Below are 17,838 nucleotides of genomic sequence, written 5' to 3' on the forward strand. Positions count from 1 at the left end.
TTTATTGTTATGAGGTCTGACTGTGTACACTTTCATCAGAACTGTTTTTACATACTATCACAACGTTTAAAGTGTATGTTGCTATAGATGGCGCTTAATTTACTGCTATTTTGCTGGAGTGAAAGAAATTATAGTGCAGTTGATTTCTGTTGAGCAGGGGGCATTAGCATAGCAATATTTCTTCATGACAGCACTTTGCATGCACTCAGTTTAAAGTAAAATCTCAGTGACACAAACCTCACTGAGTTGCATAAAATATTTATATCATCTGAAACTTCACAAAATCTGCATGCATTGCTCACTATTCACGGTTTGTACTGCATGTTTGTATTCCATATAGTGATGTGGGAAGGTGTTCAGAGTGCACGAAATTTTGCAAAATGTACTTAATTTAGTCTGGCCAGGCAGTTTTACAAATTTGTATCATCCTGAAATTCATGTCAGTCATGATTGTATCATCAAGATTTGACTGTGTACTGCTGCACGAGTTGTGAAAGGTACTGACAAGGCAGTAACACGCCACCAGTGTCAGCATTAGGACTTCATCCCTGCAACAGAAGTAGCATTCTTGCTGCTCAAATCTTGTAAGCTTTCTCTGTGGTTGTGTTCGTTGTGATCTGCAATGCACAAACTGTAGCCTGATCTCACTTCACATGGCAGTTTACACCAACTGATACCGATTGCTGTTGACATGCAACCCCTTATGTAATACCCCTCGTGGGTCTTTAAGGTAATAAAATGAAATGACCTACCCAACGACATCGCAGCCATCACATGCTCATCCAACTTTGAAAAAAAAAAAGGAAACATGCAACAAGCAGCAAGAATACTACGCAACAGAGTAAAACAGCACAGGACAATTCTGGACTTCTGTAGTGCTGTTGTGTTCCTTGTGCAGATTTTATTATCCATCATAGCACAGCAATTTGCTAAGCTTTGTTGCCTATTGTTGCCAATGGTTGCGCCCTTCTGTTCTTCAGTGCTTGGTGCTGTCATTGTGCTTTAAAAAGTTAAGGTCTCTGGTGCATACATTGCAGGCTGCATTGAGGCTGCAAACTGACATCACAGTTTTACGATGGCCCTACCAATATGTGCACCACAGGGTAATATGCAGCACAGGATAATTAGAAAAGCGATTTTACATGCACCTTGTTGTTGGAGTCACATTTGTGATCTCTTTCTCAATTTGGTCGGTGCACTCTGTTCCAGGTTGTTCTTTCACATCGAGGTGGTGCGATCATTCTGCAGTCACTGAGCAGCCTCAACCTGCTGTCTCTGTGGAGCCGCAGTCCTGAGCACTTCTGCCAGGCAGTCACAGCTGCATGCAGGCTGCTCAGCATATTCCTCACCAAGAGGATTGTAATGGTTGTTGGGTGCACGGTAGCCTACCAGACCTGCGTCTCTCATATCCTTTATTTCTTATTTTGCCCTGCCTTAGTGCCTGGCAGTGTGCGTGTTTCGAGATTAATTTGCTTCAGATGTGCTGTTTGTATCTCAGCCAAAACTTGATGCCACAATACTCTTGTGGAAAATTGTATGCAGTAAGCACCGGTGTATAATTAAAACATCAGTATAATTACTGAACAACCAGATTGTTGACAGGAAAACAGCTTATGATACTTACTGTGCGAGTTAAAGTTTTCTTGTAGCTTAAAACATGCATAAGCACATGCAGAATGTACTCTATGAAACACTTTGCGAGTAACAATCTTTCAGTGAGGTTTCCACTCTTTCTTTGAGGCATTTTTTTGTTCTTTATTCTCATATCACTAGTACTAGCGTATACAAAACAATGTGGAATGTTGAAACCTCAATAATGGCAGTAACAATTTTTAAAGTCCAAAGAACTTGAAATCATCATGCTTTAATGTTTTTAGTTGCATCCTATCTATGCTAGTGACGGCGAGACTGGGCACACTAGTGTAGCCTTAGCATATCCTTTATTCTTGAAATAGTGTCTGAATCTCTACCTTCTGCATAAAATCCTAAGCATGGCATATGTGCTGTAGCCCTCTGTTACAACTTCAATGTAGAGGCAGAGTTGCTGCATTTGCCTTGACTGCCTTGATCTCCAAATCTTCTCAAGAGCATCATCAGAGTGGGTGGATCTGAACAATTGAAATCTGAACCGGTTGTGGCTTATCAGGTGCACATGTGTGCACTTTCCTTGGAAAGGTGAGAATGTTAGCTTTACCTCTATTCTTTTCTCACCATATGTTTTAGCTGCAGAGGGCCCTTCACTGTGCTGCTGTGGGTAGAGTTCAGAGTGTGATAACTGAGTGACATGTGGATTGTACCCATCTGAGCTGTTGCATGTATCATAGCCTCACCCGTACTGCATAGTGCAGATCTTCAAAGAACTTGGTAGGAACATGGGAGGTTGTGGCCACACCATCTCATCACAGTCATCTGAGTTGCTGGCTAGGCTATGCGCATGCGCAGCACAAGCCAGGATGCATTGATGAACCACAAGTACATACATCTTTTCAGAAACTGCATGTGTAAATTGCACCTGTCCCTCTTGATGCCATACTGGCCACTGATATTCATGCATTGTCACCAGTTACCATGATGATGTGCACAATCTTGTACACTCAGCTTTCATTTGCATGACACCATTTTTACTGCTTCTTTTGTGCTGAGCAAGTCACTGCTCACTCAATGAAGTCACTGCGGAAAGTGCACATTTCTTTCGCTGATTCTCCAGCATTAAGAATGTACAGTCTTGGTCAAAAGTCTTAAGGCCACAGCATTCAGCTGCAGCGAAATGAATGTTCCTAGAATGCTCCGTGTAGCGGATCATTCAAAACACAAGTAAAGCAGGAAGCTTCTCTACCGCAAGAAGTAGCCTTCTGCTAGCATTTCAAGGTCATTCAATCTTTAATGGTGCCGTAATGGCCCCGTTATGGGGTTGAAGCAAAAAGCCTTTGGCCTTAAGACTTTTGACCAAGACTGTACTTGTGGTTTATCACCCTTGGCCAACTCGTACTGCATGTGCATGCAACCTCTTCAGTAACGCAGTTGCCTATAATAGATACGGTGCTGCAGGTATTGTTGGCTACGCTCTCCCGGATTCCTACCAGCATCTTTGATGTCTGTACAGCTGCTTCACCCTTTACCCACCATGTCCCACTTAACAGAAGCCTTCCTTTACTTTACTCATTTTTTATCATTTGAATGTACAGCTTTCTAATACTGTATTAATATTCTTAATTACATGATTCAGTTACACCATTGGCCCACTTTTGCATTTCTAGATTAATGCGCTATGTTTCAGACCTTCCCAAATATATTAGTATCGGTGGTGCCATCTGTTGCTGTGTTTGTGATGAAGCTGCAGATTGAAATTTTGTAAAATTTATAAAAATACTCCTTTGTCAAAGAAACTGACAACAGCATGGTTCTAGATGTGTATTACAAATGAAAAGACTGTCACCGGTTTCTCAACATATATTTGACACAAAGGAGAGTTCACTGTTTGTGAGGCACATTTTATAAATTATATAAATTTATAAATGTGCCTCACACGTTTTGTAATTTTTATCATTTCATTAATTGAGCCAAGAATTATTTCAGACTATAAGCTACTAGTTTAGACATTGTAAGTGACAGTGCTTAGCAAATAACAAAAATGCCATAAAGGCATACAGTTTTTATGGCAGTCTACTTGATTACTTTTTTCTTGCCATGAACACACAACAGTTTGTGTATTAATTGTTTGCTGTGCTTCATATTAATATTTACAATATTCACAGAACAGTGGCATAGGCTCAGCACTTTTATTTTTCTTTCTTTTTCTTGCCTATTCTAATATATGTATTCATGAAAGTAGATTTTTCTCTTCATTTGCAAGTGTTATATTCTGACCAACAGTGTGCCATGCGACTGCTTACAAACAGCACACTGCATCCATGGCATTTTTTTTTCACCTGGCTATCTTATACTGCAGCGGTGTTCCAATCGGGAAATTTTCTGTTTTGGGGGATTTTCAGTCTAAAATTGGAACTCATGGGAAAAGAGAATCTTCACGACTTTTCAGGGAATCTTAACAATTAGCATAGAAAGAGGGGAATTTTTTGGGCTCAGGGTTTTTTTTTCAACTAGAGATAAAGATCAAGCCAAGGGCGAGGTACGAAACCAGCTACAAACACATACAAGAAAGCGAGAGAATGTCATAAGCAATGCTAGCATGGCAGATATTCCTTGCAACTGCTAGGAATATCTTCCATGCCATATTGAGGAACGAGTTCTTGGTAGTCATTTGTGTGCCTGTTTTCTTTGCTTCTATTTAAAAGTGCACTTTGATTGAATAAAACTTCAAACTGTACTTTTAACAGCTTTCATAGCCTTCAGTGATGGCAGCCAACTTTTCTCCCGAGTCTTCCCTGGGTATAATACACGGTAGAGCGCGCAATAGAGAATACAAAGCCATGCAACAATTAATGCTTGGGAAATTTCTATAGCAGCTGCACAGCAACCGTTGTCCTTCACAGGGAAAGTGATGAGGTACCAATTGGGAAGGATGTCAGGCACGACGACACAATCTCTCCAATGGCGGAAATTCTTCAAGCGCTGACGAAATGTTTTAAAAAAATGGCGTTTCGGGCCCGGCTGCAGAGACATTTGCAGAGACATCTACAGTCCATCACTGTTCAGGACCCTTACTGTGTTGCGAGCGCGGCTGCAGTGATTGAAGTTCTGGACAAAGGCATCCCTGGAGCCAACAGTGCGTTTTCCATTGGCATTGAGGACTTGTTTTACAGCATCCTTCATGGTGATCTATTTGTTGCGGTGCGTAAGCTGATTGAACAACAGGGTCAAGTCGCCTTTCAAAATGCTAGTGGCGTTTCTGTGGATACGTTCCTTGAGCTGTTAACGATTTATCTTTCTTTTATAGTTGTTGATTTTAAGGATGACATGTACGTCCAGAAAAAAGGAATCTGTATTGGGGCAAGCGTAGCACCAGTACTGTGCCATATATTTTTAGCAAAGTTTAACAACACGTTGCAAGGCGTTCTTTTTGACAAACATGTGTGCAGAATTTTTAGATATGTTGATGACTACATGATTCTTTTGAATCTTTCACCCAGTGACTCATTGCATGTGGTTGTAAACCAGATTTTGACAGCTTTATAAGCTTGCTCGAGTGCCCTCAGTTTTACATATGAACTACCCGCTAACCACTCGATTAGATTTTTAGAACTTCAATTAATATTTCGTGACGATGGCCATGTTTGCTGGTGCTTCATGCCTAGAACTAAGAAGTCCTTATTACCGTACTCGTCAGCTCATTCCAAGATTGTCAAGAGGGGGATTGCTACTAACTGCTTCCGTAATGTACTGCAAAAGAGTTGCCACCGCAGCATGAAGACTAGCTTCGATATCCCGTATGAACGTTTGGAGGCGGCCGGTTTTCCAAAAGAACTTCTGAGGGCAGTGGCCGAAACGCTCTTGCAAAAGATAAAGGTTCGAGACGTCAAAAGGGTTGACCCAACGACAGTGGAAAAGAGAAATTTTGAAGTCATGCCTTATGTGCATAAAGTCGCCCACACCATCAAAAAGGTCGCCGGAAAGCAGGGTGTCAATGTTGTGTGTTCAGCTCCCTGCAAGCTTTCACGCCTGTGCTCACGTGCTGCACGTGGCAGGACTTATCGGCCGGTTTTTTCGACGCAGCATGGAAACCGCTACGTCAACTGTGCCACAGGTGTGGTTTGCAAAATTCCATTGACCTGCGAAAATGTGTACACTGGGCAAACAGGCCGATGTATTAGTGACAGACTAAGAGAACACCACAACTCTCTGTCCCCTACTGACGGCGCTAACTTGCCTCGACATTGCCGGGAATGCGGTTGCTACCCGCTATTTTCCAATGTTAGTATTGTTGGCAGAGGCAAGGGAAAAGTTGAGCGCGAAATCCTTGAAGGGTTCCTCATTAGTATTCAAGGAGATGATTGCGTCAGCAGTCCTTCTATCTACCTCATGCAGAAGAAACTTAGCTTCCTTTCGCAACGGCGTTAGATCACAGCTTATCTTTAGATGTAGATTGTTGTTAACTTAGCTGCGCAAACTTTTCCACTTTTCCTGGGAGACTGTTTTCTTCTATAAAGCACAGTTGCTAGTCCAGTCGTCGTGTGTGTGCCTTGTCTCTTCGCTGTGTTCTGTCTTTTTTTGGCTGGTTTACTCCTGAACATGTACCAACTGACCCAGATTTCAACACTACTGTAGGATGATGTTTGAAGGCAGGCATCTTCAAAGAAATGCTGCTGAACACTGACTTATTGTGCATACTCTCTTTTACAGATTGACTGGTGAGATAGCCTCGCACAAGAAAGAATTTTCCAAAGTGGGAGGATTTCTTATTGCAGACTATATTGAGGAATCAATCAACACAGTACTGCATCCACCTGTGAAGGTTAGTGTGTAATGGCTACAGTTAGTATTTTGCAGGACTACCCGTGGTGGTAACTTAATGACTGGGGTGTTCTGCTGCTGAGTTCTCGTACAACCTAACCTAACCTAACCTAACCTAACCTAACCTAACCTAACCTAACCTAACCTAACCTAACCTAACCTAACCTAACCTAACCTAACCTAACCTAACCTAACCTAACCTAACCTAACCTAACCTAACCTAACCTAACCTAACCTAACCTAACCTAACCTAACCTAACCTAACCTAACCTAACCTAACCTAACCTAACCTAACCTAACCTAACCTAACCTAACCTAACCTAACCTAACCTAACCTAACCTAACCTAACCTAACCTAACCTAACCTAACCTAACCTAACCTAACCTAACCTAACCTAACCTAACCTAACCTAACCTAACCTAACCTAACCTAACCTAACCTAACCTAACCTAACCTAACCTAACCTAACCTAACCTAACCTAACCTAACCTAACCTAACCTAACCTAACCTAACCTAACCTAACCTAACCTAACCTAACCTAACCTAACCTAACCTAACCTAACCTAACCTAACCTAACCTAACCTAACCTAACCTAACCTAACCTAACCTAACCTAACCTAACCTAACCTAACCTAACCTAACCTAACCTAACCTAACCTAACCTAACCTAACCTAACCTAACCTAACCTAACCTAACCTAACCTAACCTAACCTAACCTAACCTAACCTAACCTAACCTAACCTAACCTAACCTAACCTAACCTAACCTAACCTAACCTAACCTAACCTAACCTAACCTAACCTAACCTAACCTAACCTAACCTAACCTAACCTAACCTAACCTAACCTAACCTAACCTAACCTAACCTAACCTAACCTAACCTAACCTAACCTAACCTAACCTAACCTAACCTAACCTAACCTAACCTAACCTAACCTAACCTAACCTAACCTAACCTAACCTAACCTAACCTAACCTAACCTAACCTAACCTAACCTAACCTAACCTAACCTAACCTAACCTAACCTAACCTAACCTAACCTAACCTAACCTAACCTAACCTAACCTAACCTAACCTAACCTAACCTAACCTAACCTAACCTAACCTCAAAACATTGCCACCGCATTTCATTGAAGGCTAAATGCTAACTTGACTTTGTGCTGTATGGCATCGTATCATGCCCTTTGTCGAGACTGCCAGTCTGCTAATGCTTTGGTATACTTAGGCCTGTATCAATGATTTGTGACATATTGCAGTATCTGTGTAAGTTGATGTGCTTTACTGCCCTTTTTGCAAATTTTAGCGATACTGTTGCTGAATGCATACATGTGCTTGCAGTTCTGCGATCCTGATTACTCCGTGTTTCAGGTTCTGCATATGCCAGCTGTTCTAGCCTTGTAGATGTGCAGAAAAGCTGAATAATGCTCTAGAGCCCCTCATGGGGTTTAAACTGAATGGCTTGTACTTATGTAGAAAGTTTGTGCTTCTAAATGAGCTTCCACACCAAATGATGACTGATGAAATCTGTTTTTCATACGCTGCCTAATGCAGCTTTTATATCAAGCATAACAATCACAACTGAAGTCTAGGGATCCTGATTTACACTAAAAATTGTGAAAAATGCAGTTTTTAAGTACTTTTCACAAATCAACTGGGTGGCTATATTTGTTGATTCATTACATGCTTTCTTACTGAGCCTTACTGTCACCTTACTATTACTTACTGTTGTTACTGTTAATATTTTGTTTGTGGTTCATTTTACAGAAAACACTGCAGTTTTTAGTCTACAAACTGTTTGAGCTTGCCGATGAGCACAGAAGAGCCATGGTACATGCGACCCTTCCCAAGGAGGGAACAGAAGTGTTCAAGACTCTCTTCGCCGACTCGAGGAGGTTGCGCTTCAGAGGAAAAGTTTAGGGTAACTCTAGTAAAAATGCTGAAACATTCTTCATAGACGTGTGATTTTTATTGCGTAGTGCAGTTTCTTTTACCTGCCTCCTGTTTTGTATATGACGTGTAACAGAAATGAAACATGCACACTGCATGTACTATCGGGGACAACAGTGGTATGCTCCATGCAGCGGGAGCCGAAGCAACAGAAAACTATCATAACGACATTTACAGGCGGCATCTGGGATCGAGGCAGCCAATGGGAGCCCTTTATCTGCAGGCACGTCGCTTAACTCTTCTCAATGTTTCGTGCTTCTCAATGTTTCGTGCTTCAGCTCGCCAAAACGCCAAGCGGCGCTGCAGCAGTAGCATTCTGGTGGCCCTCTTTTCATTTTGTGCCTTCTTTTTTCCAGGCATGTTCGAGATATGGCTTGAGAGCCGGCATGCGCACCGGCATGATGCGATAAAATGCGCGCCCGTGTGGCTGACTTGTAGAAGCAGCGCATTTTTAGAATGATATTCGCGACGGACAACAATGAGTGTTACGTTTACTATCTCGCTGCGACCTTACGACTCGACGAATTTAAAATCTAGAACAGCGCACAGGTATCTCTGCTGTGTTCGCTTTCGTACTCGAATAAAATGGCACCCATGCACAAATCCTGAATTGGGAACAGTTGGGAATAAAAGTTAATGGAGAATACCTAAATAATCTGCGATTCGCTGATGACATTGCCTTGCTGAGTCATTGCGGAGGTGAACTGTAAATCATGATTAGTGAGTTACAGGCAGAGCAGAACAGTCAGTCTAAAAATTAATATGCAGAAAACTAAGGTAATGTTCAACAGTCTAGCTAAGTAACAGCAGTTCACAATTGGCAGTGAGGTGCTGAAAATGGTAAAGGAACGTCTAGTTAGGGTAGGTAGTGACAGCTGATCCGGATCATGAGAGGGAAATTAGAAGGATAAGAATGGGGTGGAGCACATATGGCAGGTTCTCTCAGATCATGAATGGCAGTTTACCAATATCCCTCAAGGGAAAAGTGTGCAACAGCTGTATCTTGCCGGTACCCACCTATGGGGTATAAACGGGGAGGCTAACGAAAAGGTTTCAGCTTAAGTTAAAGTCAACACAGCGAGCCATGGAAAGAAAAGTGATAGGTGTAATGTTAAGAGACCGGAAGTAGGCAGAGAGTGAAAGAACAAACACAGATTAATGACATCCTAGTCGAAATCGAGAGGCAGAAATGGGCTTGGGCAGGGCATGTAATGTGAAGGCAAGATAACCTCTTGTCCTTAAGGGTAAATGGAGTGGATTCCAAGAGACGGCAAGCGTAGCAGGAGCCAACAGAAGGTTAGGTGGGAGGATGAGATTAAGAAGATTGCATGCATAGGGTGGGCGCAGCTAGCAAAGGACAGGGTTAAATGGAGAGACATGCAAGAGGCCTTTGCCCTGCCGTGGGCGCAGTCAGGCTGATGATGATGAAGGTGATGATGCAACATCAGCGTTAATGCACATGCTTTTCAATTTCAGCGCAACCTCTTTAATCCAACCCTGTTAATTCCGAAATCCGGATAATCCGGGGTGTTGACATGACATGGTCTCGGCCAACACCCATGTACCGTACGCCTATGGCCTCCGACGCACGTTAATTCGGACGTTGCTGGGCCCGCACCGGTTAATTATGATGGGCTCCTGACTGGAGGCCATGTCGCTGTATAACTACATAGCGAGCTATCTTGCTAATATCCCGGATCATGTCAGATATCACGTCAGAGAGGTCCCTGCACACCTCTTACGTGAGGAAACTGCAGGCGTGACGACATTTGGAGGGCCGCGGCGCCAAAAAATTGTGTGGCAGCATAGTTTCGGTTTGCCTTTTCTGTCCGAGTCTCTTCTCGACCAGCGCGCAGATTGGACGTGCTCTGCGGCCATTGCGACGGTGAAACGATCACAGCGACCGATGGCCTGAGTGCGTGCTGGACTTCCTCGCAGATTACGCTAGTCGGGGAATCAACGCCAGCGGCAAACGTTTTGTGAAGTTTCTGGAACTCCTCGTAGACCATGGAGTGGATGATTTCGAGAAGGGAGCTCGGAATTTGTCCTGGAGTTGTAGTCGACCCGGACCAGCGTGGTCTGCATGGACACTGGATGCATTTGCCAGCCATTCTGGCTGGACCGCTACTGCAGCATTTTCTCCACAAGTACAGCGTCGGTCAGAACTCCGCGACGGTGTTGGGAGGATTCCGTACGAGGCCGGAAAAGAGCTGGTCCTATACGCTGCCCAGCAGGTGCCGCGGCTCCTTCACTCATATAGCCGGGTCTCCGCGATGGCACATTCACATCCTCAACAACATTGCCACACCCTCGTTTCCGAAGTTGGATGCGAAAGGTCAAGGCACGCTCCGCGCTCCCCCGACAGTCATTGTTGACGTATGCTCAGGAGCTGACGTCGGAAGGCCGGCCGTGTGGACTGTGTAACTCGCGATTCTCGAACCACGTCCCGGCAGCGTCTTCATGGCTAAAGTACACGTTTCGCATTTTCGCAGCATCGTCTCGGCTGTTGAACGTCGCATCCCGCTCGAAGTGAGCCAGCTAGACCGAAGATTCCGAGCACTGATCGCCGTGACAGGGCTTAGGGGTCCAAGGGTCTGAAAGGTGAGATAGGAGAGAGCGGCGGAAGGGGCAGTTGCGGTCAGGGCGGGCGGTGCCGGTGCGATGAGGAGTGGAAGCCAGTAGGGCTCCGTCAAGAGGGAATACCTCGGGGGACAAGCCGCGGGGCCTCCGGCTTGCATGATGAACAGGGATTTCGCGAGCGGCCGGCGCGTCCGAGTCGTCCGCAAGAGAAGACAGCATTGACCGCACGTCCACCACTGTCAAGACCCAACGAGCCGTGCAGTCAGGTGTAGGGGAGGACCCAAGAAAGGTATGTTTTAATCGCCGAGACAGGTGGTTGTTGTTGCCTCGCCTGAGCGCACCTCATGCACGTGCCAACGGGTGCTTCGTCGTCGTTCCGGCTCCTTCGCCCGACGTGAGCCTTCTGCAGGAACTTCGCGTTACACCAATTTCTGATTACACAACACACTGCAACTCGGACAAACGATCGAACGCATCTAGCAGCGACTCTGGTTAAAGGAAAAAAAGCTACGGTTACTTTTACACAAACCCTTGACGACCAAGCCGTTCCTCACGTCTTGCTTGACATACCGAAGCTAGAGTGTACTAGTAAAACATATTTCTATACACTCTACCGAAGCAATCCCTCGTCAGACCGCCTGTCCAAAACCACTTCGTATTCTGAATATTTATATTAGACCTCTGGGCAGGCAAGTACATTTTGACAATATTCCGAACAGCACCAAAAGTGGCGCGAGCGGCTAGGACTAAGGGGGTACACACGCTGGTATCGGCCGATTCCAACGCTCCGTACCCGACGTGGGGGTATTCAATCCCTTCGGCTAAAGGACTGCAGCTTCCTCATAGATTTTTCTTTCCACTCTGTTCAGGCTCCCACAACTCCGTTTTCTCTTCTCTGCGATTTGCTTTTGCATTTGCATGCATTTCTGGAAGGCGCAGTGGCGTCTCGGCGGCGACTCCGCTTCGACTAGGGTGCCTCGACGTCGGCGCGAAAAAAACTGGTCAGAGCAAAACTCTGTCTTTCCTTCTGCCTCGCGCTTGTGATGGTGGTCGTGCAGTCGCGGGTGCGCTGGTGCAAACGCAAACGTGGGCGCTGTGGAAGCATGGGAGCTTGCCATTATGAGCTAGCGCTCTCAAACTTGGCCAACCAAATTCAAACTAAAGTAACCGATCACAGGCTACTGCGGCTATTTGTGTTTGATCAGTGACTTTTTACTGACAGTTGCAGTCATGCGTGGCGTCATCATCGTGTTAGTCAGATTTCAAACCAATTAGCACTGATCACTCGTCGCAGCCTGATAGTAAGCGGCTGTATTTTTAGAGCGAAAGCTCTTTATATGGGAGGCTTTCCGCGGTAATCAACGTGACTAAGAGCACTGCACGGGCCTCATACTGGAGCCCAGGCCCGCAGCTTCAAGCCCGGCTCCCAACTCTAAAAAATAGGAAAAACATCATTGTTTTTATTTTTTGGCATTTGGCGCCGTTTTCAAAATGTTGCATTGATGGAAAGAAGTAAAACGTTAAGATGTGCTCTGCCGCCATCAAGGTGCTATTTTTCCCTCTTTCTGGCATGCAAGAAATAGACAAAAGCGCTTTTGCTTGTTCTTACAGCAATGTGACTGTACGAAACATTATTATATTAATATTGTTATTATTGAATTGAAAATTTATTTCTCCACACACATTACAGTGGAAAAAGGGGACACTGGGCAAAAAGCTGCATAATGCAGCTTGAAGTAGCACCCAGTGCCCCATGAATACAACGACAGCAGTGTGTTTCGCGAACATCAGGCTGAAGTTGAGCTGAATATCCCCATCAAAACAAAGAAAAAGGACAACAATAGTGTAACCCTGACCGCGTACACAACAGAGATGCACATAAACAATAGGAACAATAGACAATATAATACACCAAACCTATTTACATTGATGCCACAATAGATTCGAAAATGCACATGACAGATAATAACTGTTTCTTTGAGATGTCTTCTATACAAACATTATTCTCTGCCAATGTGTTGAGGTAATTTCCTAGGTTATAGGATAAGGACTGTTTACGGTATAAAGTACGGCAAAATGGTAGAAGCCAAGGTAAAAGACATCGGGTATTGTACACTGGTGTGTATTGATGTAGATTAAAGGCTGCAAGGAACAGTCGATTGTTTTAACTGCATTTTTGTATGCACATAACAATATGAACGGGTGCAATATATCAACAGACAAAATACCATATTGTTTAAAGTAAGGAAACGCATGGGAATGCCATGGTACATTTTCAATCAATCTGACAGCACACTTCTGTGCAACTAAGATCTTGCGTTTGTTATGTTTCGTTGTGGTACCCCAGACACTTATACAGTAGGTAATGATTGGAAGTAAGTACGCATTATATATAAGAATCTTTATCTTTGTTGGAAGTGTGTATTTATGTCGACACAGGGCACCATTGACTCGGTTCATTTTCTTGCGGATAATGTTTATATATGTTTGTCCCAACTCAGGGTTCCCGTGAGCACCACACCAAGGCATTTTATAGTGTCTACAATTTCAATTCTAGTGTCACCCAGCATGAGGTCAAAACTCATTGAGATAGGCTTGTTCTTTGGACGGAAGATAATGGCATTAGTTTTCTTAGCATTTACTCTTAAGCAATTCTTTCTCGACCATTCGCACAAATATTCTAAAAATTGGTTTCCATACAGTAATAGATTTCTTTCATTATCACCGGGCAAAACCATTGTGATATCATCGGCGTAAGCTATTAAAGTCACAGGTAAGGGCATGTAAAATATATCATTAATATAGATATTGAAGAGTATGGGGCCTAAAATGCTGCCCTGTGGTACTCCAGAAAAAATAGGTTTTAATGTTGATGATGTGCGGTCATTGACAACCATTTGCATGCGGTTTTCTAGGTAGGATTCCATTAAGGATAAACCTATTCCTCTGATTCCATAATGGAGTAGCTTATGCAGTAGTAGACGATGGTGGACTAAGTCAAACGCCTTTGTAAAATCAATATGAATTCCAAGAACGATTTTTCGGTCCTCAAAAGAATCTATGATCAGTTCCTTTTGTTTATTAAGCGCGATCTCTGTTGACCTTCCTTGCCTGAATCCATATTGACAGTCAGAAAGCACGGAGTGTTTTCCTAAAAATTTGGTTATTCTGGTATAAATAATTTTTTCTAGGCCCTTGGATAGTACAGGAAGAACTGAAATGGGTCTATAATTGGACAGTTCTGTTTTCGCACCACCCTTATATATAGCCACAACCTTAGCGATTTTCATTTGGTCTGGAAAAGTTCCCGTGGAAAGAGCAAGATTGTAAATGCCTACCAGTACCGGTGCAAGTAAGTTAATCACATACTTGAAAGGCCTGATTTGAAAGCCGTCTTTGTTCTCTGCTTTACTAGTTCTTAGGTTTGTGAATACCGTTATTATTTCGTGCTCTGTTACAGGCTCAAAAAACATCGACTCAGGAACACTTGGCGTTTGATAATCATACCCTGTGGCACCAGTAAAAGTACCGCAAAGGTCCTTTGTGAAATTAACAAAAAAAACTTTAGTTCATTTGAAAGCTCTTCGCCCTTAATAAGTTTACCATCCCTTATGATACTATCAATTGCAGTCTTTGTATTAAAATTCAAAATTTTATTCAGATGATCCCACAGTTTAAAAGTTTCGCTGGGCGATCTAGAAAACTTTTTAGTAAAGTATGCAAGCTTTTCGTTGCGTAGCTCCTTGTTGAGGAGGTTGCGGAATTTTTTATACTGTTTCAGTTTTGTGAGATCCCTAGACTTCAGAAATTGCCCGTACAGCCTCTGTTTTTGCTTTATTTTGCGCAGTAACTCTTCGGTGACCCATGGCTTTTTTGCTCTACGTTTAGGGCTACATACTATTGGAATTTGAGGTTGCCTGTTTCCGCTATAGGTCAGGCAATCGATCGACAACAATGAGAAAGTGCAATTGGGGAGCCTCAATAACACGAATAAAGAAATAAGCCTGCAATGGCAAACCGTGCAGCCATTGCAGTAAATGCGCCGCGATATACCTTGAGATGCCATTATATTAGTATATATGTAACAGTGCGTCGCTATTCGGCTGTAGCACAGCATTGGCTTCCAGATGATGGGCACCGGCTCCTGAACAGCCACTTCCCGGCGTTCTTTACGGTTATGGGCGTTCCTTGAGCAGCCGACGAAGCGTAGGGGTCTGCTGAAAGGCATCGAAAACTGGAAAAAGTTGGAAGGCAAAATGAAAGGGCGTCGCTCGAATAAACTGTTGCAAAGCTCTCTCACCTTAAACATATGACAATGCAATCATAAAAAAAATTGGAGGACGCTTAAGCTTCGTCCTTAAGAGTGAGACGCGACAGCGTGTTGAGGCGTTGCCAAGGGGTGCACGGAACGCCATCGCCCGTTCGGCGCGATGCGTGGCCCGTTGGACAATTTAAGGAAAGGACGCCTGTCTCACATATCTCGGTGGACACCCGAACCGGGCCGTAAGGGAAGAAAAATGAAATGAAAATTTGTTTCAAGGAAAGGAAATGACGCCTGTCTCACAATTCTCGCTGGATACCCGTACCGCGCCTTAAGGGAAGGAAAATCCCCTTACGGCGCTGTTCAGGTGTCCACCGAGATGCGCAATTTTTCGCTCACGGCCAACGTCGCCGACGACACCGGCTTTTCTGCGACACGAGCTCCTTAACGCTATCGCGTTAAAACACGCGGTGTTCTAGACATGACGATGGAGACCATAAGCGAAGTGAAGCTTGATCGTCATTCCCAGTCAAAAAAGACCATCGGGAACCAGCCAAACTACCATCGGAGCGAACTGAGTCCGACTGCCTCCAATTCTGCTTTCGCCAATTCGAATTAGTCTTTTTTAGCTCGGATGGGGTGCTGCACAATGAGAACAAATTTGAATGGGACTGTAAGGTCGTTTTGCGTGTTGATCGTGTCCACGAGAACCGCCGTATTGTTGGCGCTTCTTACTACAAAGGCATCCGTGAATATTTTAGCTATCGCCATCGCATTGCTGAATGGAACCCGACGGGAACACGTAATTATCTTGAGGCGAAAGTACGCATAAAATACGATCCTGAAGAGCCTAGAAACGTGTGACTCGTCGGGCTCAACCTTCAAAACATACTGCGAATGACCAATTCTTCGCAAGCTCAGTATAGTTCGCGAACTGGGACAAAGTTGGCAAAGTCACCAAATCACAATATTTCGCGAGCACTAAATTTCGCGAAGCAGAAGTGGATAGAGGCCTTATCGCTGCAATAGCCCAGGTTATTCGCGGGACCCAGAAACTCCGGAGCAGCGGCGGCACTGGAGGCGGTCGCCTTCCGCCTCCTCCTCCCAGTCGCGAACTGTTTGTGCTCAGACCTAATTTCTGAAAAACGCTTCAATTCTAGTGCATCATTAACGTCATTAATGTAAAGCACAGGATGGCTGAGCTGGTTGTCTTCATATGAAGCTTTTCATTTTAGTAAAGTAATCATGTCCCAACAGAAGTTACTGATTTATTGACCTCTCTTCATGAGCATGATTAACAGAATTAAAAGACTGTGCGCAAAAGGTTTTAATGCAGTCGATCACTCCTCGCGTGTACATCCTTATACAGCTGCGAATTTAGTTTTAAGCTGTATGTGAGTAAAGCAAATGTACTTTTGGACATTGCCGAATAGGGAAAAAAAGACACAAACCAAAACATTCAATGAATAAAATAAAGTCTCGAGATCTTCCCCCCTCACTCAAAAGTCTTGGAGCCTCCGGCGGTACCAATTTTGCCTGGGTCTGGTTTGCGAAAACGCTAAAATTAGGTCGCCGCGAAAATGAAGTCATTTACAGTACAGTCGAATCTATAGCGGCCGCAGTTATAACGAATGCTTGGTTATTACGAATGAGGGATATGTGTTGGGGCAATAGCACTAACCCACCACGGTGGCTCAGTGCTGAGGTTGTTCGGCTACTGATCCGGAGTTCCCGAGTTCGAACCCGACCGCGGCGGCAACGTTTCGATGGAGGCGAAACGTTAAGGCGCCCGTGTGTTGTGCGATGTCAGTGCACGGTAAAGATCCCCAGGTGGTCGAAATAATTCCGGAGCCCTCCACTACGGCACCTCTTCCTTTCTTCTCTCAGTCCCTCCTTCATCCCTTCCATTACGGCGCGGTTCAGGTGTCCGCCGATATGTAAGACAGATATTGCGCCGTTTCCTTTCCTCGAAACCCCCGAAACCAATTATTATTATTATTTTTATTATTTTTATTATTATTATTATTATTATCCTTTCTTCAAAAACCAATTTGCAATTTTTTTTTCAATGGCACTATACGTCTGACATACAACGAAACGCCTTACCAGCTGAAATTGGTTACAGCTAACGAGAAGGCGCCATGAATTCGGCCCCGCTGTCGCAAAACGCACGCTTCTGCAGCGTGGAGGCCAAAAAAAGGTTTTCTAGCTTTAGTGACACCCCGCCCCTTTACGAAAACAACACGAATAATTAGGCTATATAATTATTTTCGCTGGAAATGTGGGGGCAGGTGAAAGCAACGCCACAAATAAAGTATAAACTGACGTTTGAAGCTGCCTGGCCACTGTAGGTGTTCTGCTGCTGACAGCGAATTGGTGGCTGAAGCTACTATACTGCGAATAGTCCGCGTAGTGTCATTCTGTTGCGCGACGGGCAGCCTTGGTAGTAGGTACAAGCCACTGCGTCGCCGCAATCATCCCTCAAAGAGTAACCATTACTCCCTTTGAGCGGTTACTGCAGAGACATGGTCTGACAGTTGAGTCTCTCCCCACAGACTAGTCCATCTTCGCGAGGACTAAGTGGAGCAGTTAGTCTCAATTTACCCATTTTTAGTTAGGGGGTAAGGGCGTCGA

At 44.2% G+C, this 17,838-nt stretch overlaps 2 protein-coding genes across 2 annotated transcripts in view; one reads left to right on the forward strand and one right to left on the reverse strand.

The window, feature by feature from the left end:
* The window catches only part of LOC144136270 (unhealthy ribosome biogenesis protein 2 homolog), a 66,984-nt gene extending 58,622 nt beyond the window's left edge, over positions 1-8,362 (forward strand). Inside the window, exons 26-29 of the mRNA XM_077668479.1 lie at positions 1,210-1,405; positions 2,076-2,175; positions 6,301-6,412; positions 8,181-8,362. Coding sequence (XP_077524605.1) covers positions 1,210-1,405; positions 2,076-2,175; positions 6,301-6,412; positions 8,181-8,333 — 561 coding nt within the window. The 3' untranslated portion in view covers positions 8,334-8,362. The remainder of the gene's footprint in view (positions 1-1,209; positions 1,406-2,075; positions 2,176-6,300; positions 6,413-8,180) is intronic.
* Positions 8,363-14,831: 6,469 nt separating this feature from the next.
* LOC144094461 (disintegrin and metalloproteinase domain-containing protein 10-like) overlaps positions 14,832-17,838 on the reverse strand; it is a 28,932-nt gene continuing 25,925 nt past the window's right edge. The window contains exon 14 of the mRNA XM_077628393.1: positions 14,832-15,177. The gene's annotated coding sequence lies outside the window, so the exon portion shown is untranslated. The remainder of the gene's footprint in view (positions 15,178-17,838) is intronic.

This window comes from Amblyomma americanum, chromosome 6, assembly GCF_052857255.1.
Source record: "Amblyomma americanum isolate KBUSLIRL-KWMA chromosome 6, ASM5285725v1, whole genome shotgun sequence".
In the NCBI taxonomy this organism is placed as follows: domain Eukaryota; kingdom Metazoa; phylum Arthropoda; class Arachnida; order Ixodida; family Ixodidae; genus Amblyomma; species Amblyomma americanum.